Source organism: Macaca nemestrina, chromosome 2 (assembly GCF_043159975.1).
Source record: "Macaca nemestrina isolate mMacNem1 chromosome 2, mMacNem.hap1, whole genome shotgun sequence".
Taxonomy (NCBI): Eukaryota; Metazoa; Chordata; class Mammalia; order Primates; family Cercopithecidae; genus Macaca; species Macaca nemestrina.
This window is the reverse complement of record NC_092126.1, coordinates 138,067,337-138,091,499: the sequence shown is the minus strand read 5'-3', so window position 1 is coordinate 138,091,499 and position 24,163 is coordinate 138,067,337. Positions and strand designations below refer to the sequence as shown.

At 37.1% G+C, this 24,163-nt stretch overlaps 1 protein-coding gene across 4 annotated transcripts in view; it reads left to right on the top strand.

Moving 5' to 3' along the window:
- LOC105479595 (contactin 3) overlaps window positions 1-24,163 on the top strand; it is a 340,287-nt gene that overhangs the window by 71,681 nt on the left and 244,443 nt on the right. For all 4 annotated transcript variants that reach the window (XM_011737617.3, XM_011737616.2, XM_011737618.3 and 1 more), the window contains exon 2: window positions 16,042-16,176. In XM_011737617.3, coding sequence (XP_011735919.2) covers window positions 16,122-16,176 — 55 coding nt within the window. In that variant the 5' untranslated portion in view covers window positions 16,042-16,121. The remainder of the gene's footprint in view (window positions 1-16,041; window positions 16,177-24,163) is intronic.

Genomic DNA, 24,163 nt, shown 5'->3' with positions numbered 1-24,163 from the left:
ATTGACAACCCTGCAGCAGAATTACTTTGGAAAGTTTTTTAAAAATACAAATTCTGGGCCTGGTGCCTGGAAATTATGATTCAGTGGACCAGGAGATCTGTGTTTTTACATAGTTCTCCCACATGGTCTGATACGGAGCCAAGCATGGCAACTACTTCCCTAAATCTGATGTTCATTAATTCAACACATATTGTTTTGAGTGTCTGCTATGGCCTGGGCACCATGATAGCCTTTGGGTACTCAGTGAGGATGCATGTGGAAATGGCTAGGTGGAAAGTGAGCACAGCAGAGCATATCTTTATTTGAAGAGGAATCTTTTCATAGTTTCTTGTTGTTAATATTTACACTATTGTTCCTCCTCCATAAGAGTATGTATTCAGAGGCCTCAAACTCCTGGTCTCAGGACACATCTTGTCTAGAGGCAAGTTTTGTTAGGCCAGCTGTGTGTGTGTGTGTGTGTGTGTTTAAATGATAAGATGACAGATTTGCAATTATTGTCTAAAATGGAGAAGCAGCTGTCCCTCTTTAGTGAGTGGGTAGGCACCTGGCAGCTCAGTTCCACCACCCTTCTGGCACTCTGCTGTAATTTATAAGGTCTACCTGGTTTTTTAATATCCTCAGATTCTAAGTACGTTGAGAAAATTAGAATATGTGTTTGTGAAAACTTCCACTTGTTTTTGTTACTCTGAAATAATAGGCTGGGTGAAGGGAACTTGTTCTGCTCCTACAAAATAAAATGTCTCCAAATGTCCACATGGTGGTACCTTATTGGAGGGTCTAAAGAAGCAGGAAGTAAGTAGAGTCCATGCTCTGAACAAAGCAGAAATTACAAAGTTCATTCCAGGAGCATATTTATCACAAATGTCTTCGTCTAGGCAGAGTTCTAGATACCAAAGAAACAACACTGGTCTGGTATTCAGAGTTGGATCTCTGCTGTTGCTTTTTAGTAAATTCAATTTCGTCTCCTAAATCAGTCTTGGGAAGTGGGGGAAATGAAACCACATTGATTACTATTGTGTGATCTGAAATATGTCAACTCTCAGTTTCACTTTAGTGTTTTCATTAAGGTCCTCAAACTTTTCCTGCTAGTAGTTACAAATGCCTTCCTAATATTTAGTATATGGTACACTTAGAAAAGGTTAATATCTGTATGGTGCACTGAGGTACTAAGGCATCCTGTTGACACAGGGCTGAGGAGATCTCCAATCTGGCACAGTCCAGTACCCTCTGAACATTTGTTGCAAAGTTTTGGTTCTTACACAGGAGCTCATTCAGGGATGAATGAGGACCATCTCCATGAGTAAAATGAATAAAATATAATAAGATGTAATACCTTCTTACATGACAGAGATGTCTTTTTCTGAAAAGTGAGAGAGATGTGTCCTGTCTCTCAATGTCCCACTTTCTTCAGTAAAAAGAGTAAGACAAATTTTTAAAAATTTCATTCCTGAATAGAGGAAAATATTGAATTGTGTCTAATACATAGTGTTGCATATTTCTTCTGGAGCAATGGAGTGAGCAACCCTAGTGTTTAGAATTTTAGTGTTTAGAATTTTGGTTAGAGGTTTCAAGATGGGCTGCAGCTGAGTTGCAGATATATTTGGTTTGGTCGGCACGAATGTCTCGAAGTTGTGATTTTTGACTTCAAAACGTGACTTGCTAAGGTTAAAATTTGGGAGATCAAAAAATATATTACAAAAATAAAAACCGGGAAGTCTCATTGGAAAACTCTGGAAGTCCAGGGTCTTCTGAAACAAAGAGTTCACAGTCTGTCTGGCAGTTCACAATCAGGCTGTCTGGCAGCCCCAGGCTCGCATTGTATTGCATTGACAGCCCTCGAGGGGTTGTCACACACTCACACACTCCTGTTCTCAGTCTCCACCCTCCATATGCTTTTGTATCTGGCCTATCAGACTCGGTTGTATCTGCAGATCATTCCATACAGGCAGTCAGTTTGTGTCTTTCCCTCTCTCTCCCGCCCATTGTGTTTTATGCTGTCATCTTGAATCATTGCTATCTGTATAAAAACAAATGGTGGCTTGTTGCTGCATGAGTTTGGGAGTACTTCTCCCATCTTTCCTCAGCTGAAGTTGATAACTGTGTGTATAAATTCAAGCTGCTATCACAGTTTGCCCCAATTTAAATTTACACTTCTGTGTTGATAGAGTGAATGTTTTACACACCTAGATACAGCCCCTAATAGGTGTGAATTCGAAGCAGATAACTATTCATAGCCATGATTAGCATTTCCAAAAAGTGTCAAAATCACTCAATTTGTTGTGATAAAGCAAATTTTAAAAACACAGGCTGAACAGGTGTTTAAAAAAAAAGATGTAAGCAGCCCAGGAGCAGTGTTTGTCTCTTCAAAATGAGTTGGAGACCTAGGTTTGAGTCCATGCTTTATTTAAGACTTTGATTTATCTCCAGACAAGGTGTCAATTATATTTCATTTTTTTGAATCATAGCAGTAACCATCACAACTCAAATGCCAGCTCAACATATAATCACAGTCTTACTTAATTCTTATAACAAACCAATTTATGTGCACACTATTCCCATTTTACAGTTGTAAAATTTGAAGTCTAAAGAGATTTAAGTATTTAGGTTGGTACAGAAGTAATTGCGGTTTTTGCCATTACCGCAATTACTTTTGCACCAATTTAATAACATGCCCACGACTGCTTATGTATATATCATACTTAACTGTAAGTCATTCTGCCTCTTATACATTTAAAAATGTTCTCTTAGTAAGAAACACAAGTTATTTTAGGGCTCAATACTTACAGTACATTGCACTTCTATAGCATCATTTTACAAAGCAGTGCTAACTCATTAAATTCAGTATATCTGAATAGTTCCTGTTCTATTCTACTTCATTTGTTTCAAACAAACTAAAGCTCTACATACAACATCTTAAACACAACTTACAGTTTGAAAAACACTGACTTAGAAGCTTAACATAAAATGGAAAGATCTTTGCTGTATTTTACAATAAAAATAGTTCTTTGAGATTCCATGTTTAAAAAATGGTACAGATAAGATTTTTACATTTTGATGTATGCAAATTACATAAAATCTGCGTGCAAATCATGAAAAAAATAATAAAGCGGGGATATGAGAGGTGAGTGGAGCTGTAGACAAAACAAGAATAGCAGAATATTGACTTTTTTTTAAGTTGGGTGATGGGCATAAGGGGCTCATGCTATTCTGTTTACTTTTGTTTAGAATTTCATATGGTAAAAAGGTCAGTTTTAAACAGTGGGTCCACCAAGCAATTAGATCCTGTTTTCCCACAAGACTCCTGGTTGTATGGGACCAGGACATGTGAAGGATGAAGTGTGACCTTTCTTTGGTAAAGTCGTGAACAGAAAGTAGCCAGGCTGGATGGAATCTGATTCTCCAGTCTTCTGATGATGCTAAGCTGCTCTGAAGTTGGGTTTCTCACCTTGACACGATTGTCATTTGGGCTGAATAATTGTTTGCAGTGGGTGGCTTTCCTGTGGTATGTATAGCAGAGTATTTAGTGGTATCACTAAACCCTAATCCCTAGGTGCCAGTAGCTCATCTGTATCCCTCCCCAGAAAGTGGCTCCCCAAAACATCCTCAGATATTGTTGAGTGTCTGCTGGGAGCCCAGGTCACTCTCAATGGAGAATCTCTGTACTAGAGCTCAAGAATATTACATCACCTTGCATTTATGCCTCTCTAGGCTTTGAACAAAAATACAAAGCTTCAGAGAACCACTTCCTTTCTAAGCCTTAGGGTAAACCAGAAATAGATTAAATTAAATAATAATACCCAGGTATTGACTAGGAAATACTAGATTCAGGCAGGGTCATCTGTATGAAACTGGGAATGTTGGTTAACGTATTTCTACCTCAGTTATCTCGTCTGTAACATGGGGGTGGTGGTACATGTGTGCATATTTATAAAAGCAGAGTATTGCCTGGCACATGTTCAATTTGAGTGTTTGGCATTATTATCTACCCTATCACCCATAGTGCCAAAATTGTGGTTTGGTATCTTGGAGAGTAAAGTGATTCTCTGAAGTGCTGCATTAGTATTATATTTAGTTATTAGTGTTCCTAAATGTATCTGAGTGCTGTGAGCATGTTTGCTTGTATGTTTAGCCTAAGAGAGCTCCCTGAGTAGTTTCAGAGTTAAGAGAAGGAAGTGTGGTGGTAGTACACAGTTGGTTTCCAGAGCTCCTCAAAATGACGTAACTCTGTAAAATCAAGCTATGGTTTCTAAATTAATTTACCTATGAATATGAAAATACAACCACAGGCACATAGGACACGCTGAGCATCTGGCACTGGCCAGGCATCATCATTTCTGTGACCTCTTGGAGACACTGATAAGGAGCCTCGGAGACAAGCCTCATGGTTTTCCAGAAAATGCCTCCATCCCAGAGTCAGCTTTTCTGTTTTGGCCATGGGATAGGTTTCATTACTTCTCTTTCCTATTCTGCATACTTTTGACCTTGCTCATGTGATTTTGGCTAGGGTGGAATCACTACCATGCAAGTTAATCCCAAGAAGACTCTTCCCTCTAGAAAAATCAGACCTTTTTCTTCTTCTACTTTGAATTTTCCTTCTCACTTTATGAATACAGTAGTCCCCCCTTATCTAAGGTTTCATTTTCTGTGGTTTCAGTTACCCAACATCAACTGCAGTCCAAAAATATTAAATGGAAAATTCCAGAAATGAACAATTCATAAGATTTAGATTGCATGCCATTCAGTGTGATGAAATCTCACAGCATCCTGCTCTTTCCTGGCTGAGGAATTAAATCCTCTCTTTGTCCAGGGGACCCACGCTGTGGGATGCTCCCCACCTGTGAGTCACTTAGGCGTCATCTCAATGATCAGGTCGACAGTTGCCATATTGCAGTGTTGTGTTCAAATCACCCTTGGTTTATTTTTATTACAGTGTGTTTCTATAATTGTTCTATTTTATTATTATTTTGTTCATCTGTGTCTTATTTCTAAATTAAACTTTGTCATAGGTATGTATATATAGGAAAGAATAAAGTATACATACAGCTTGGTACTATCTGCAGTTTCAGGCGTCCACCAGGGGGTCTTGGAATGTATGCCCCACAGATAAGGGGGTCTACTGTATGCTCAGGAATTTTCCAACTTAAAACCATTCATCATGGCACTCTCTTTACCCTGTACCCATCTCTAGCCATGGTCCCATTTCTCTCATTCTCACTTATTAAAAGAATAGCTGATTCTTTCTGTTTCTGGTTCCTCACCCATTATTCACATATCTGCCCACCACTATGTGGCTGATCCTTCCCAAAGACTCCACTGAATCTGGGCTTGATAACATCACGGAAAGCATTTATTTAGCAAATTAATTTTCTCTCCTTCATTCCTTCCTCTTTCCTCTCTCCCTCTCTTTATCTCTCCCTCCTCCTGTCTCCTGTTTTTTTCTGTTTCTTTATGACTTGAAAAATTTATTGAGGTAAACTTTACATACCATTAAATTCACTCTTATTGGTGTACACTTCAGTGCATTTTAGTAACTGTGATGGTCGACCATCACCACATCCTGTTTTGGAATGTTTCCATCACACTAGAAGGAACCCTCATGCCCGTTTGCAGTTATGCCCCATCCCACTCCCAGCCCTAGGACATCTATCTGTTTGAATGTTGTCAGTCTCTTGCAGAACTGAACACTGCACCCTTAGCTTTCCTAACACAGTTCACACGTGAGCCACACTGGGCTTCTCAGAATGTTCCTTTTGTCTTCTTCAGTAAGGAGCTCATCTTCCTCTGCTCACACCCTTAACCACTGGGCTTCTCCAGCCTTCTCCCTCAGCCCAGTGCTTTCTGGGCTTTCCCTGAGTCATCTCTCTCACTCTCATGAATCACCTGTCTGGCCTAGATTTTTCCACTGTTCTGTGTCCCCGTACTTATCTCTTTCCTTGTCTCCTAGGTAAGCCGACCTTTTTCTCTAAGAATTACCTCAGATGCTCCCTATTCTAGGATGGCGCTGTGATGTCCCCCATTTTCTAAACGTTGGTTGTACTTCCTGTCTATAACTGTACATGGAAGAAGAGAAGCACCACTCATGAGATGTAACCCTAAGTCAGCTTTCTAGTCTTTCCTGCCCCTTATGGGAGTTCTTCTCTTAGCTCCTTTCCTGCGGCAGATGAAAACTCAGGTAGCCCCACCCACTCCACTTCTGACAATGCTTGGGTAAGAAATACAGTTTCAAGCAAAAAAGTTACAATGTCCTGTCTTATGCAACAGTTAAAAGGTAAAACTTGATTTAAAGGGAAAACTCATCTCCCTCCCTGGTGCTAAGTTGGTGCGGAGGGAAGGTCTACAGTTAAAGAGATAATGTTTTGGCTTCTTTTCTCACCTAGTTCACCTGCACTGCTTCCCCCTAACTCGGTAATTCCAATTCTGCTAAGTATTTTGCCCAGAAGAGAAGAAGGGAGACCAGCAAGTCCAACTTGATGGATCCCGTTTTAGTGGCTTAGTGGTCATGTCGCTTTAGACTTGGTAGAAGTGCAGAACTGGCGTTTTCTTCCAGAGGTTCTTTCATGGGTTCACTTGAGATTCCAAAACACCGGGGATATTTCCCCCTCAGTTCCCTGAATGTAGTGCTGCACTCTCCCTCTTCCCAGCCCCAGCTAGTCACTTCCTTCTGTCTCAGCCCCCACAAGTCCAGAGATACCCTAGCTTTCCTCTGTGAGGTCTCTTTCCCCAGAAGGAGGTTCTCCTGCTCAGGAGGTATAATAACCATATTCCTCAGGTGCTTACCCGTGTGTGTCTGGCGCACAGGAAACGTCATGCATTCTGTGCCCCTAATATCTCTCAGAATCCTTTTCCTTCACCAGTTGCAACCCTCTATTTGGCTCCAGCGTGCTCTCATTCTCATTTAGTTGTCTCATTTAGTATCATCCCAGACCACTGCATCCCCCCAAAGGTAGCTCTCTGTGGTCTCCTTGATGTGTAATCTTAAAGTACAGCTTAAAAGGAGTACCTGCCTTCCTCTCTGTGAGGAAGAGTTCTTTCCGAAGACACCCCTCTCTCAAATCCTCTACTTAGTCTCTGGACAACTCTGATGTGAGTGAGCCGTGAGAACCAGACAGATGGTTTTGCAAGATCTCCCTTAAATGTTTGCACTTCTTTCTGGCACCTCCCTTTGGGATGTCATACCTGCTGAGTCTTGGTGGTCCAGGAAACTTTGCATGAGCATCCTGTTACAGACGTCTGTCTTCCAGTCTAGAATCTCTTATTAAAATGTAGTATAATTAATTATACTTATGGTCAGTGTGCTACTTGAGAGTCTAAATGCCTTGAAGACACGAATTTATTTTAAAATATTCTTTCTCTGTGCTTATACCTGACATGCTGCAGGCACGCAGTGAATTTGAGTTTTTCCCCAAGATGACTCTCCTTCCGTGATCATGAGGTGAGGAACAGAATGGTCTGGGCTGGTGTGCACAGTTAGAACTCAATGTTGAAACTCTTTCTATTTCAGCCAAAACGTTCTCTTTGTACTTTTCATTTCATTTACCCTTTTCTACTCAACTCTCACAAAAGTGTTGTTTACAGATTTTTCACATTTTATCATTTTAGGAATAAATTTTTTTTTCTTTTTAAAAATGTTTCATTTCATAATTTATACCACTATGAACACTAGTGTAATAAATGATTTTACAGATTTTTGTGGCAGATAACTGGGACATTATCCTTAGTGGTAACCTCTCAGTAGTTTCAGAACACCTTCAGAATGAGACTGGGGAACCACTTAAATAATAAGTAAATTATTTTGATAACTATATGAAGACATTTTAATTCTAAAATCGCATTTATGGCGCCTACATACATGTCAGGCTAAAACAAAATTGATTCTTAGAGTTACCACCATGTATTCCAGTTTGTAAGGAGTTTCTAAAGAACACATGACCCAGGCAGCTGAGGTGGCGACTATGCAAAGAGAATTTCAGTGCCACGTGTTGAGCTCTGTATTGTTTGAAATATTTTAACCTGGAAGATATATTCCTTTTCTATTGTTAATCCATTGTAAAAGTTTAGTAATGCTTTGGATAATAGATATATGTACACTGAAGAATATTTAACATTTTTGAAAGACTGTATAGTGAAAATTTTGTATCTTTCTATTCTCTATTCCTGACCCCACAGTTTTCCTCCCCAGATATAACTGCTTTTAACAGGTCTCTTATGCCATTCAAGAACTATTTTGTATAGTTACAAATATATATGCTGTATATACACTATATACAGCAAATATGGAGACCAAAAAAACCCCATATTTCTTTTGCACACGGTATTTTGCACCTTATGTTTGTGGTTTACTGTGTCTTCGAAGTGTTTTCATTTAATCCCAGAGAGAGTTGCTGCATTCTTCTACATTCATGCCTATTGCAGTGATGGTGCATTACCGCAGTGCATAAGCTTGAAATCAAGCAGTGGAGTTTTTATGTTAATAGTCAAGTCCTTTCCCTTTACAGAAGAAGTAACTGACATTAAATTTTCAATTGCCAGTTATATTAATACAGACCTTTAAAAATATATAAAATATCAGGTTATACTTTATGGCTCTCTAATGATCTGATTACTTAAGCATTCCATTTGGTATCTATTGCGTGGGGAAAATACGTTGTAAGTACACAGTTTCTATCTTTATTTCTCTTTGATGGATTTGTTCACCCACTTGTGTCTCTATTTCTTTATAATGGGGGTGATAACAGAAAGATCCCCATAAGTGGTTGTGAGGATTATAGTGGGTTAATATATAGGAAGCACTTAGAGCAGTTCCTGGCACATAATGGGCACTCCATAAAAGTTAGTGATTATTACATTACTGTTTCGTTTCCTTCCTGGTATTGCAAAATTGTCCCTGCAGGAAAACATTTATATTATATTATGTTATTAAGCTATTTTTAAATCCTAAGTAAATATATGGTGGCAAGGAATGTTATTATGTAGACTTAGGAAAGGTACATTCTTCATTATCATACAAGGAGGTCTGGAATCATTTCCTATTGAATCAAAGGGAAGGAAAATCTGCATACCCTTATAATTATTTAAATTTGTCTTTGTTCATTTTGTTTCATGTTTAACTTGGAAGATGTCATGGAAAATAATATATCATAGAAGTTGCTTATCATTTAGTTTTCCTTTCATCATTACATGTAGTAAGATCCTAAAGTCTAAGTTCCTTTTATGTGTAAAGGTTATTTTTAGGGAAAATATGACACTTAAAAAATGTTCCAAAAAAGCACCTTAGATTTGGCTACCTTGGAACCTTGGAAAAACATTAGACAGTGGTGTTCTTGAACCGTCAGGGATGAAGACTTGCTTTCAAAATCCTGCAACACTGTTGAAACTCGGACTTGCTCTTAAACAAAAGTCTTGTCTTGAAACATGCAACAAGCGACATTATCGCATGTCAAGTACAAATAGTCATCCATAATTGCGGAGAGGCTTGTAAAGCAGTGTGACCTGGAATTGGCCAAGTAATTTGAAGTTTAAAGCAAAGCAAGAACATTGAAGCAAACCCTTTGTCAAGTATACTTAAAATGTGTTGACATGTTGTCTAATATTTTGAAGCATATCGGTTGGCATGATTAGGTAACTGTGTCTTGTCCCTTTAGCTTGCACTTGGTTGAAACTAGTGGAACCAATTGAAAAACAGCTTTGTAATTTTTTTCTGGCATAGCATCAGCGATGTTGGTCTTGCCAGAGGAGATCTCTCTGAGTTGAGGACAAATTGAAAGAAGCTCTGAAACCAACACATAGCATCTCAGAACGTCCTGGCACTATTTTTGTATTGCCGCCCCATCTACTGCAATGTACATACAACAAGAGCTCCGATTCTCTTTGCTACTACTTATGTCCACTCATTGCTGGAAGACCAGAAGCAAAAATTAACAGAATGTCAGAGATAATATACCTCACCATATAAAAAACAATGTCATAATTTAAACTTGTTTGTCAAGTTTTTCAACAGTAACCTCAGGAATATTTGTTTCTTTGAACAGGATTTTCCTTCTCTTCAATTTGTATAGTTTAGATTTATTTGCATTGTCATAAAATTTTCATTAATTTATGCATGAAAAATAAGCAAGAAATAAATCTTTGAATATACACACATGAACACACATTATCTATATAGGTATACACATATATACATATGATTCCTATGTAAAAGAAGTTATTTTTCAGTATAATAAAGCATGGAGTACACACAAGTTAGCTTATGTCTGTCTATGTGCATTTGGACTACAGAGATAGATGCGTTCGTAGATTTGGCTGATTCTAAAAGGGACCTTAACATATGAAAGGTTACAAATCACTGTTTTTTGAAGATCATCGTCTAGTCGGAGAGAGAAGCCATGATCTAAATAATGCAATAGAAGGTGTTGGAAGTGTCAAGGGTCAAGGAAGAGAATATAAAGTGCTGTAGGTGTCTATGGGAGCACGGAATGACTTCCAGCTGGCATTCACCCTATTTGTCCATTGTTCTGCTGTCAACACAGAACTGCGGGTGTGGAAGGTAACATCAAACTGGGCACATTATATTCTTCCCTCTTTGCTGCTGAACACTTGTGAAGTGCAGGAAAGATGGGTGAGCTGGTTAAGAATTTTGGATTTGGAGCCCAGAGTTCATGTAACTTTTATCACCTATCTGGCCAGTTTTCAGCAGGAGGGAGGCAGGGTAAGCATGCAGAGTGGATGAACTACATCTCTGGAAGATGTGAAGCTTGTGGATGAGTGAATGAGTGAGTGATTACGAATGAACAAATCGGTTATGTGATGCATGATTTCTGATCTGGCAGGATACACAGTCTCAACAAGCCAGTATACTCATTAACTAGTTGACTACCATGCTACAGTGGTTGCATACCATGAGAGTGAGTTAATGTAAGTTCTAGAAGATTCACAATACAACACCCATAGGTATCAAACATTTGTCCATTACTAATTGAATATTTTACTATAATAAATGTTTTTAACCTGCTCAATTTTTTTGTGAAGATTAGGAATAATATATATTTATAAATATAATTTGTTTCTAAAGTATCGAAATTGGAGATGACTTTTTGTGGATGCAAGAGAGGGTGGTGTACTAAGCAATCCTTATGGTTAAAATTGCTGTAGGGTTTTTCTCTCTGAGAAAGAAAATGCTTGTTAGGTACATGTTATCTGAAAGAAATGTTGCCAAATCATTCTCACACCTAAACTTTCTCCACATAAAGAAATGTAACTCTCAGCATTTGCCAAGATGATATTCAAGGTTGTCTGTATACATTAAAAATAATAAATACATATCAATATTTCATGATATCTGCAGTCTTAGTAGCAGTTTTGTAAAGTATATGACAAGCCACAAATGGTTTCTTCCTTCTTTTAGAGCAACCAGGCACAACTATTTAGAGCATTTTTGGTTTTGAATCCAAGGTCTAGCATTTTTTAGCTCAGCTGACATTAAGAATAGATAGTACAGTTGTCAATATGCACTAAATTTGGGGGCTATTTAAAGATTGCCGTGAGAACGTGTTGTGAATATATTAAGCTTTAGCCCTTAAATGCAAATGTCTATTAGCAGGGAAAATTCTAAAGGGTATCTATTTTTTCTTTGGCTTAAAACATTCCTGTGAATAGAAGAATATTCTTATTGTAGCAGATGACATTTTGATTTGTATTTGTCTTGCTTCAGTAGCTTCCTTTGTATTTATTTTGGCTTTGTGATTTCAAAAGTGGGGAGAGCTTTAATGCGTCCCCTCTCTCCATGATGATACTTGGCAATGCTGAGAAGTCAGATTGTGATTGTATTAATTACCTTCATTATTTATAAAGTCAATGTCCTACTTTAACATTGATTAAAAATAAGCAACATAATTTAAAAAAAAATCTTCCTGAATGACATTTCTTTTTATCTTCAAACTTTATACAGTGTATGCATATGCGTACATATAAATGAATATTATATGATTATTAGCATATCTTTTCTCTTAAATTCTTTGTCTATTGTTTTCTAGTTTCTAATTTCTATGAATTTGTGGGTGAGAGCAAAATTGATATGTTGCAAAATGTGTTCTCTTTTCATCTTGTTAAGCCAGATACAGATTATAATACTTCTAATTTGAATGTTTATTTCAAATATGATTATTTCACCTCCCTGATTAAACTTGCAGTTAACTTTTCAAGGGTTTTATTCTGAGACTAATACCCTTAGCCAGTCATACAAGACGGACCGCTGTACATCTGCAGTCTCATTTCATACCATGCTGAGCTTTGCCATGTGTATTTCATCTCTTTAGTCTTCTTTCTGTTCATGCAACCCAAGACCAAGAACATACCATGAGCACCTAAGCCACAGGGCCTTTGCGTATTCTATTTGCTATGCCCAGAGGTGATTGTTAAAATATTTAACCAGCAGTAGGGCATGCATACTGATCAATCCAAAGTGACATGGGCTAGAGCGGGATTCTGGAAGCCCTCTGCTGAGCCTTTTGCTTGGCTCCAGAGAGGTGTGGTGGGGTCCTGGGACAGCATGGAGATAAGTAGTAGTTGATGGGGGAGTAGTGTCCAGACATTAGCTACTCACAAGCCTATCTGCCACCTCATAAATCCACACCAAGTACTTGTCTACACTAGAAACATTTCTTCCTTCCCTCACTCTGCAGCACATACACACACCTCATTATGTCATCTCTTCTTTTCTTCCTCTGTACCCCACTTCCTCAGAGAAGTTTTCCCTAACCTTCCTGATGAGGAATGCTTTCATTTAGGTAGATGTCTTAGAAACATCTACCCCTCCACTGTACCTTTCACGTGGGCAATTTATAAATACCCCGCACTCATTTAAACAAGGTGTCACTCGCAATAGTTGATGCACTCCATGAGTATGGGGATGATCAGTCTCCTGACAATCCCATCATCACCTCCACCTCCCTCTAGAATTGTAATCCCAGCACCTGAGAGGTACTCAATACATTTTTATTGAATGAATGAGTTTTCAAAAATAATTTAGAGCGTCTTGGAACACATTTATATGTTTTAAATATAATCAATGTACATGTTATCTTGGGAATGGATTGTTGGCAAGATAACGTTTTTTGAAAACAATCACCTTCTTTTATGCCTTCTTATACACTTTCCTGAAGTAATTTTCAAATGGTGGCCAGATCCCATGCTGTGACTTATCCTTTGGTTCCAGTAGAAATGCTTTTCACTCACTTGATGTCCAGTGCAAAGATTTAATCTCCCGAGTGACTCATTCATTGTTCTTAAAGCTCAGCAAGAAACATTGCTTGAAAGCCTCCTGTGAAAGGGTATTTGGAACATTAGAGAAACCAGCGATGGGTAAATGGTGGTTCTACCTTCAGAGTTTTATCCATCAATCTAGTAATTTACTCCTTATCTTATTTATAAGAGTTTATAATATTCTCTTTTCCCATTACAGTATTAGGACACAGACCATGTATTTTTTTTTTCCAAATGACATAGGGCAGAGCTTCATATATTTACTTGAATAGTTTTTGATATTAAAGATGAGGATGATAATGGCAAGGTTACTGCACAATTCTTTGCTAGAGTTTCCCCTTCCTTTCCTGAAATTCCCAACTACCTGTTCTTTTTAAGTCTGTTATTCTGTTATTGCCGAATTCTTTCTAAGTTAGATTTTGTGTATGTACTGGATAGCTATAATTTCTTTGAGGAAGGAAGTACCAATTCCATCAACGTACTCCTCAAGACTTTGCAGTGGTCGAGTCTTACCCATTGTCCCTAGACTTTAGTGCATGTTACTATCATTTCCTAGTTTCTCATGAGTCTTAGACATGTATATGTATCAAATTAACATATCTCATGTTTCACATGCCTTTTATGACTAGTTAACATTGCATTTTATTTGATAATTTAAAATATTATTGGTTTTCCAGTCTATCTGTCTATATGTGTATGCATGTTTGTGTGTGTTTCATCTTTCTCCTGATTTTTGGACCACAGTTTCCTCAAATGCATGATTAGAAAAAAACTATGGCTGTCAGTTATAAATTAAATCTAATCTAGAATGATTTCAGTTATCATTTAAATTAGTAATTGAAACTAATTATGGACACAGGATATGTCATTGATTGAGCAGAAGAAGGAGGAAGGCAAGATACCTGAGACCCTTTGGTCCAAGCAGGGAAAATCAACCACTGGAAAAGCTTGAGCAGTATAATGATTGATTGAGGTGGAATGTATTTCTCCCTCGTATATTTAAATTACTCAATAATTTTGGCCATCAATCACTTGGGACCTGATGCTGTTAAAAATAACTTCAAAAAGCCTGTTTTCTATGCACAGTGTAGCAGACACTACATGTGCCCTACTCATCCTCTTGCCTTCATCACTTCAGTGCACACACCACTTTTAATAGCTAGTATATGCATTTCTTTCCTTTTTCTTTTTTTCACCTCTGTAGTTATTTACTGCCCTAGTAGGAGGTTACAAGTACTGGGCAGTTACTACTGTCATGGGAATTGGTGTGTAAATACCCCAGCTGCCTTGCCTCTTTGCAAGAATAACTCAGAGATGACTCTTGGATGACTCTTAGGCCTGGGTTCTATAGGAACTGGACTTCCAGTCATCCATGGTGTTAGTAGGCTTTATATTTCACCCTGTCTAGGCTGTCTTTCTTTTCCTGTCTTACTTCCCCATGTTGACTGTTTTTGTCCTTTGCTTCCCAAGTAAATTACTTGCACTTGAATTCATTTTGTCTTATTTGGATTGTGGAACCCAAACTGAGACATGCAGTTTGCAGCAGTGGGGATATTGAGTGAAGGTTAAAGATCAATGGTACTATTGTAAGTTGTTAACCTGCAATTCTTAGAACAGCAGTTCTCAATTGTATTTGCACTTGTTTCAGATTCCAGTGGACCTAGAGAGAGTGATTCCTAGGCATTCTAGCCACAATTCCATCTCTTGCATCCTACCTAAGAGTATATATTAGATTGCAGGCACCCAAGAGCATTATTATAGGAAAGATGACTTAACATATTGTTTTAAGTACATATTTTTCAAGTTGTCATATTTTTATTATTTGATTTCTTATTATTTGGGATGTACATAATATCTGATTGCATACGCCACACGTCAGGAACCCATTGTTGGGAACCACTGTCTACAGGAGGCTGAGTTCTCTCTTTGGGTCAGTGACAACTAAAATAGCTCAGTCAGTAGCAGCTGCTGAATCAGAGAGTTGTACCTGTTCCTCACTAAAGTAACAAACTTTAAAATCATTAATTCCGTGTGTGGTACTAACTGAATTTTAGGAGTCCAGAGATTCAGGTGTGTGTATCACATGTACTTGATCATTAACCATGCAGCTTAACTAGTTTTAAGTGGCCACTCAAAATGACACAAGACTTTCACATAATTATTTCCTCTCAACCAATATATTCAAGTTTATGAAAATTAAAGAAAGCAAAAAAGAAAATGGTTTCATTTGCAAGGTTCTCAGACTGAGCATTTTCTACCGTTAGCATTTTAAAATCTGTTTTACACAGCATATGTAATTGGGAACTTTCTGCAGTTGTCTTAAAAAATAGGTCTGAGATGGACATTGATAATGCTATCTATAATTTGCATGCTTTATTAGGAATTCAGAAACTGCAAAAATTAGTGCTTCAAGATATCTGCTTATTTGACTCTGTTGGTTTTGCCAGAATGCTATCGTTAGAGAAAATTGAGTAAGTTAGAATTTTAGGTTAATGTTTTCTTTCTTGAAATTATCTGGCAAAAGTTTTAATAATATATTAAAATTTAATATTTTAGTATTGGTAAACATTTCAAATTCTATAAGATCGTTTCCATCTACCTATGAGTTACATGTTTTTTAAGTATCTACATTTCAAGCATCCTCTATTTCGTATCAAAACAGATTTGTTTTATCTGAGGGTTTTCAGTGTCTCCAAATGATAAAGAGTTTTTACAAAAAGAGCAAAATTGCTTTTTTAAAGCAGCTTTTTAAAAAGCTAACTTCTTTGTACATATATTTTACAGATTAAAGGATTTACCTGAAGACAAAGCATTCTATTCATCAGAGACTGGACAAGAGTTACTCTTGCATTTGGCAATTAAAGATGATGTTTCCATGGAAACAGTTGATCCTGCTTTCATTCATTGGCTGCTTGGGAGGTAAAAATCCTGTATTTTCTAAGTTGAGGTTAGAAGTATACTCGAGTCATATGCTTGCATAATTTTCAGGTGTTGAAATAAAACTCCAAATAAAACTCCACCAATAGCAAAAAAAACAAATGCTTTCCCCCCCAAAAGGAAAATTTAAATTCTCTAATCTGATAATTGGGTTCTTATTCCTTCCCTTATTTTTGTAAGCCATTTTTATTTCCATAGCAAATATAATGACATCTGATAGTACAGATCTACTTATATTATGCTTTGGTATTATGAATATAACATCAAATTTGAGCATGTTAAATTAAAGAGGCGAGATCTCACCTGTAAAGGAGCATATAAATTTAAAAAGTGCTGGTATTTTCATATGTTTTACTTTTAGCAAATAACTTGTCTAAAGGACTAAAACTGAATATAGATATAATTTTCTTTTTTAATTTTGGAAAATTTGAAATTTAGAACAAAGTAGAAAGAAAAAATGAAAAAAATTCTCATCTTTGACACATACAAAACAACTATTACAAATCATTTGTTGTATTTTATTTTGTTAATTTTATTTTACTTTCTGGAGAAACAAGTGAAAAGTTTTTTTAAAAATAATGTATATACAACTAACTTTTTGTTTATTTTATTTTGTTTTTCCTCTTTTTATGATATTCTCAAGCACCAAAAAAGCTGAAACAATAATAGAATGAATGAATACATCTGTAGGTATCATTGAGATGTAGTTATTGTACCATTTTACTGTATTTCTTCTGTATATATGTGTATGAATGTGTGTTTTTTCCTTTTTTTTAAATCTATGTGCTTATTTTGGTTAACACATTTGAAAGTAAGTTATAAAAATCATCACTCCTAAAATTCAGTCCTCGTCTCCTTAGAAGACCACTTTTCTACTAAACATAATTTCTTCATGATACCTAAGGAGCCTAACAAAAAAGTATCTCGAGACTTTTCTAAAAGAAGAAAATGAGTGCGGAATGAGGCCAAATGGAGTAGTCAAGTAAAACACATGTTATTTAAAGACATGAATAGATTGGAGTAGACTTTTGGGCTCTTATGTCAAAGTTCAAACATGCTTCAAATATTTACATGATAATATATAGCAAAGATCCATAGTCAATAATAGTTACAGATTAAAATCTTTAACTTTTAAAAGAAAGATGTCTTTATAGTTTTTATAGATTTTTACTGTGACGCTTCAATTTTGTTTCTAAAACATTTTCATTGACTGCTACTCATCTAGCACTGAGGACAAAAGGAATAGTTGTTTAAAAATTTCTGACTTTCAAATGGGCTTTGGAAAAAGTTCAATATAGTAAAATATTTTATTCTTGGAATCTTGTCTTCATTTATAAAGTTTCAAATATAATCTCTGTTTTAGGAAAAGGAACAAAAGTGACAGAAAATATACTGCAGCAGTATTACTGTTTATGATATTAAATTTTGTAAAAGCAATCTTGAAATTTTCCAAATAGTTGAGGAGACATTCACAGAAAGACATACTCAGAAGGAGGAAGACATACTCAGAAAGTAGAAAGGTAGCAAAAGAAAATGAGATCAGCTTTTGAAAAGTTTCACATTTTTAGTTGTAATTTTCCATTATGTGCAAATTGTATTATGTTTCAGCATTTTTGAGAAATGTTTTACATATTTATGAACAAATATATGGAAAAAGCAGTGTCCCGTTTAGTAAGATGTGAAGACATCATAAAGAATTTAAAGGTCAACTAATCTCTAGATATGGTGGTAAAAACGTTATAAGGATTTGTAAGGGAGAATTGGATTTACATGTGGCAAATTTATGTAATTATATGTATTTGCACATATATGTACATATGTTTCCCTGTGTGTAATTATACACGTAATTATATGTAATATATTGACCCCTGAACTATATATTTGCCTCTTTAGGGAGTTAGAAAGGCAATAGAGGCCTATGTCCATATAAATATACACTTAAGCCTATTATAATTGAGACTACAGATCACACTATATGAGGTAATATAGATTACCTTCATGAAATCATTTTTTAAAAATTATCAATACTATAATGAAGGATAAAATACATGGTCACCAAACAGGAACATTGGCTTACTTTAATATTGTAGATTTAGTCATGGACAACACATGTCCACAAAATTCACATATTTGGGCTGCTTGTTTTCACAATGATAGTTGCAGTGTATGCAAATACAGCCCAAGACTACTGACACACATCTTCAAATGCTTTCAATCATAGCATTCATCCGTTCTATGTCATGCAAATGTAAATGAATTTTTGTACTAGTCTTTCCTTAATAGTGATTAAGGAATGCTCTGAAAGCAAAATAAACTTTTCAGGTTCTTCCTGAAATGACTGAGGAGTATTTTTCATTTGGTGGTTTTAATAACACCACTATTATAATCACTGAGAAAATGATCAGCAATGCCTCTGGACTGCATTTAATCTCAAAGCAGATTTGGAACTTTGTGAGTTTGTGGTATTGGATGTGGCACTTCGAGTAAGCAATTGCCACAAACTCAACTGGCTGTCATTTCTTCTGTAGTATTTGTACACAGTGTGATATGATTTGATAGCATTGATGCTGGTGGAATGGAGATGTCACTGATTCCTGCTTATAAATCTTGACATCCTCCATGTTTTTACAGATAAACTTATTTCAAATTATCCCTTCTATTGCAGCAGACTAAATCTTGAATTGCTTTTCATTTATACCATTTAAATCTTGACAGTTTATCAGAGTATGCATGTGAGAATCAGTAAAAGATGCAAACATTGTTGGTGTATTTTATTCTTATAACCTTGATCATTGATAACTCCACATATTGGATATTTTGTAAGCTTCATGGTGACTAAGAAGGCATATGTGGAACTTAAAAGAAATTACATTGCAAGTGCTATTAGAGTTCAACAAACATGTAAGTTTAGATACAACCCACAATTTTATTTAGTTCTTAAAATAGCAGTCTCAAAAGTATCTGTTGATTAGTTAACTGACTCCTGCAAATAAAGTGCTCACTCAAATGAATTTAATTGACTGTTGCCTAAGTGTTAAGCTGTCTTAAAGTACTCATCCCATAAAAGTGTTTTTAAATACCCCTGAGCAGGAAGTCTGTTGAAAGCAAAAGAGTGGAAACTGGTATGTTCACAGGGGGTGGGTATCATTGCAGGAGATCAAGACAGGGAGGTGTTTGCCTAGTGACAGCAACCAAGGGGAAGGTTTAGGGATGAAGTATGGAGAGTTAAATGAAAGGAGGCATGCCAGAACCCAGGGTGAAGTGGGAGAGCTTACAAAAGATTGAACAGAGATGTGGAAGGATCTCTAGTGCAGCGGGATATCATGGAAACTGAGGAAGCAGTTCAAGAAAAGGGAGAGGTGGAAGAAGAGGATGTCTGAGGAAAAGCCAATGAGGCTTGTGAATAGGAAGCCTTGAATTACTGGAATGTAGGGCTTTAAGGGGGGAAGAAAATATATGAAGGTCCATAATAACTTTGATAAAACTGAATTATACTTACTTACATGTACGTATGTATACAGTTGACCCTAGCACAATATGGGTGTTAAGTGTTACTGAACGGACAGTTCGGTAACTAACTGTCTGCTTTCCTGGTGCAGTAAAGCCAAATATCCACACCAAGGCTTTGTGGTGGGAGAAAGGAGCGTGTTTATTTGCAGGCAGCCAAGCAAGGAGCATTGGGCACGTCACACTTAAGACCTGACCTCCTCAGTGGCTGATAAGCAAGAGTTTTTAAAGGTAGCAATAAATTTCAGAAAAGCAGAAGTTACAGGCCAGATCGGAAATCAGTACATGCAGGTTATACATTGGTTTTGGCCTAAAAAGCTGAATATCTTGAAGCAAGAAGAGAGGGAGGTTACAGTCCCTCTCCTAGATGGATTCTGGCTCTCTGATTTGAGTTTGGTCAGGAAAGGGAAGCCTTGTCTAAAAACTGGGAGTCAGCAGAAAGGAGTGTTAAGTTCTGGCATGTGGGCATGACTTCCTCTGGGGCTCTCAGGAAGAAATTTAGAACAAAGAAGTGTGATCAGGGTTCCAGTCCTCATTTCCCCCTTATCTGAGGTTGTATGCCAGAGGGTCCATTTGATAAAGGTCCCTGTTACTGAAAAACAGCTCAGGGACATATATTAAGATGTTGCCTTTAGTTTCCAGAGGAGCCAGACATATTGTGACTCCGACTTCCTTGGCTATTGTTTTAAGCTATTACTATGTTCTTACTTAGCAAGTTGCTCATTTACTTCTCAGGGCTAGCTCAGTGCCTGGAATTTCCCTTGAAGGAACTCAAGATTTTTCTTTACTTCTATTCTTGGAAAGGCTTGGCAGGACCCTAAGAAGGATCTCTGCCCCATCTCAGTAGGTGTGTTGACCATCCCTCCAAGTAGGAAAATCTGCGTATAAGTTTTAACTCCCCCCAAACTTAACTATTATACTTAGAGCCAACTGTTGACCATAAGTCTTACCAATGAAATAGTTAACACATATTTGGTATGTTATATGTATTATATCCTGTATTCTTACAGTAAAGTAAGCTAGAAAAAAGACAATGTTATTAAGAAAATCAAAAGGAAGAGAAAATGTAGTTACTATTCATTAAGTGGAAGTGGATCATCCTAAAGGTCTTCATGCTGATCGTGTTCACATTGAGTAGACTGGGGAGGAAGAAGAAGAGGGGGTGTTGCTCTTGCTGTCTCAGTGGTGGCAGAGGCAAAAGAAAATCCATGCAAATGTGGACTTGTGCGATTGAAAGCTGTGTAGTTCAGAAGTCAACTGTATTTACGTGCATATCTGTGTGCATTCCAGGCCTGCTCATGTTGTAGATGACACAGTGGGGTCTAGAGCATTTCAGGTACTTGTTCAAAGTCACGTAGCTTGTTATTGACTCAGTAGGGCTTTTTCTAGACTGCCAGAATTTTCATCTAGGGGGTTTTCAGCTGCACTAAGCCGTTTATCAGTATGGTGTGTTGTACATTCTTTTACAGAAAAGAACCAAGTGGTTGCTCCTTGGTGGTGGGTAAGGGAGACTGTTGATACTTATCAGTGACTGGGAGACAGAGGTGCATGTGCACGAAGACCTGGGTGAGCACTGAGAGGAGTTGAGGAGAGTTTTTGCACGAAGACCTGGGTGTGCACTAAGAGGAGTTGAGGAGAGTTGTCTTTTGAAAATATCTCTGAAGATTTCAACTTCTAAGTGTTCTGAAGGTGAAAAGCCTTAAGTGAATGGTCAAATGCTGAACTTCCCAGGAAGGTTGGGTTGCTGAAAGGAAAATGAATTCTTCCAGATAGAGTTGCTTCTGAGTCAAAAAAAAATTGAGGGTTCATTGAGATCAACTGGCTAGGAAATTCCTTGGCATGCCAACTGGCTTAGTGGATCAGAATTTCATTCACAGTGTAGATATTTGATATGTTCAAGCCCTGGCTGCTGTGTTCACCTACCTTGGTTTTTGCTCTTGAAGACTGTACACTGCTCTTTTGGAATGAATAGTGAACGCATACTAATGGTTTCTTGCATCAAATAATTCTTGCTGATTTATTTCACCCACTACTGAGTGTTTGGGAGATTGGGTCCTTAAACAGGATGTGCATTTCCTTTATAGTATGTGTATGCCATCTTGCCAATAATGATATGAGTTTGATGGTATGAAAATGCTCACCAGTGTGGAAAGAGGCCATTTCCTCATGATTATCAGTTGCCAGTTATTGTCTTGAAGCTTGCATACAAGTAATGACCATCATCACTTGACCATCTTCAGAAGTGGGCCCTATATGAGGTATTTTACATATGTTTTTCTATAATTCTCATTTCAACTGTGCAGTATCTAGCTCCCACATACTTTCTATGTTCTCTTTTCTCTGAGTTTTAAAAAATTTTCTTTTTGCTTGATATAACATTCACACTCTATGGAATGAAAAATCCTGTGGGGGTATGCCTTGAGAGTCCCTTCTTCTATTAACTAGAGCACCCTTCCAATGTTCGTTCTTTTCAAACTTCCCACATACCCAGTTCCCTCCCCACATCCAGAAATTCAAAGCTTGAACATAAGAAGATATTCATTTCTAAGGACCATTTCTGCATTCTGTATTACTTTCGAGGCAAAATTATAACTCAAAAACTGGTTGCATATTTTAATTTGAGAACTGGCAGAGCTGCCTGCTCTTGTTTTGTTAGTGAGACCTAAGTTACTGTGTGTCTTCTCTTTTCCCACTGATAGGTATGTAAATACAATTTATTTTCACTTCTCTGCATTTTACTTCCTTTGAATATCAACCAATACTAAGTTTGAGACAATGCATAGTGACAGAACTCTGTGGTTACAAATCCAACACTGGATGCTATTTTAAATAGAGACATTTTAAATTTAAAATTATTTTGTGAGAACTATATACAGCGGAGAAAAATCAAGTTACACATGCATCCCTACATATATAAGCATCTGGTTGCATAACTGGACGAAACCATGGGAGAAGATGGAGTCATTTTATCTTTCGTGGTATGATTCTTGTCATTTTAAAGCAGTGTCACGTTAATGAACAACTTGTAGAAGTTATTTGGCAACTGTGGTAAGGAAAAGTATAGCCCAGGTATCTTTCTAAGGTGGCTGGTTGTGTAATGGTTGCCAGTTTTTTCATTTGGCCTAAGACCAACTAATAATGGCTACAAAAACATCGTATTAATTTCTTTGGAGTGTACAGTGAAATGGCAAATGACTTCTAGAAATGGAGAGATTGTTAGAATTCATTTCTCTATCAGTAGATAAATATATAAATGAAGATTATTCAACATCCTTTTTATTGATTCCTTGGTCTGTCAAATTGTTGACAATTATTGGAGCATATTATAACCTCCATTGTGTTACAAATTCAGTTGTCCAATTTTGTATCATTGTGATCCCACTATACACATGCGATTTCATGTTAGTTGGTTAAGGCTGAAATATTGGTGAATATGACATCTTTCCTCAACATTCTATTCATTTTGAAAAAATAACACTTTATTAAATATTAAACACTGATTTTTGGTCATACTACATTGTTGATATTTATCACTTGAAAATAAGGAAAACAACAAACCTGATGTTGAAAAAAAAAAAAGTCAAAAAAATTCTGTACCCCTAGCTGGCCGTTAGACTTCCCAATGTGTTTCCAACTTCTGCCTGGCAACTAAGGAAGTAAGCTCTTATCTTGGCATTTGACTTATTACTTTCTCTTTATACCACCTGGGTTTACTTTATTTATAGGATGAGGGGTGACAAAAGTAATATTCCCACCTGTCACTTTAATAAGAGGCAATTTATTCCTCTTAACTACAAGGACAGTTCAAAACAAACTTTTTGCACAGGCTGACCTGGACCTCAGCTAGTGGCGAGTACCCTTGTGAAACTATTTCTTTTTAGGAAGCTGCTCTTTTTTTTGGACTGCTCGCACAGCCATTGAAGATCCAGCCCTTATTTGTGGAAGCTCTTGAGGGCTAGTTATGGGGGTGTGAAGTGGTATGTTAACACATGAAGCCATATCCCTGAACTTTGTGACTATTTGGTTTCTTTATCTGGACAACTTTCTAGTGTCTGCTGACCTGCGAGAGTGGAACATGTAGGCTGCCATTTTATAAATGGCTCTGGTTAGTTACTCATTGTTTATTCTAAGCATGTTCACATTATTTGCTCCTCCAATCTTATAAGCAGGGAGGTTGTGGTGAAAGCTGTTACTGACTGAACTTAAGGCATCAGGCAACTCTGGGATCAGTTGCTGCCATTGTGACATTGATTGGTGTCGCTTGTGGACATGGAAGCACTGGTACGATTAAAATTTTAGTCCAGAAGCATGTGAATCCTGGGAATAGTCTTTTCCTTTTTTACTTTCTTCACAGCAACATCGTGCATTCTGTCTTCTTCTGAAAACTTTTTTGACTTAAAGGGCAGCCTGAATATGTCACCCAGTAAGTAAAGGGAGATGGCAACACTTGTGTGTTTTTATG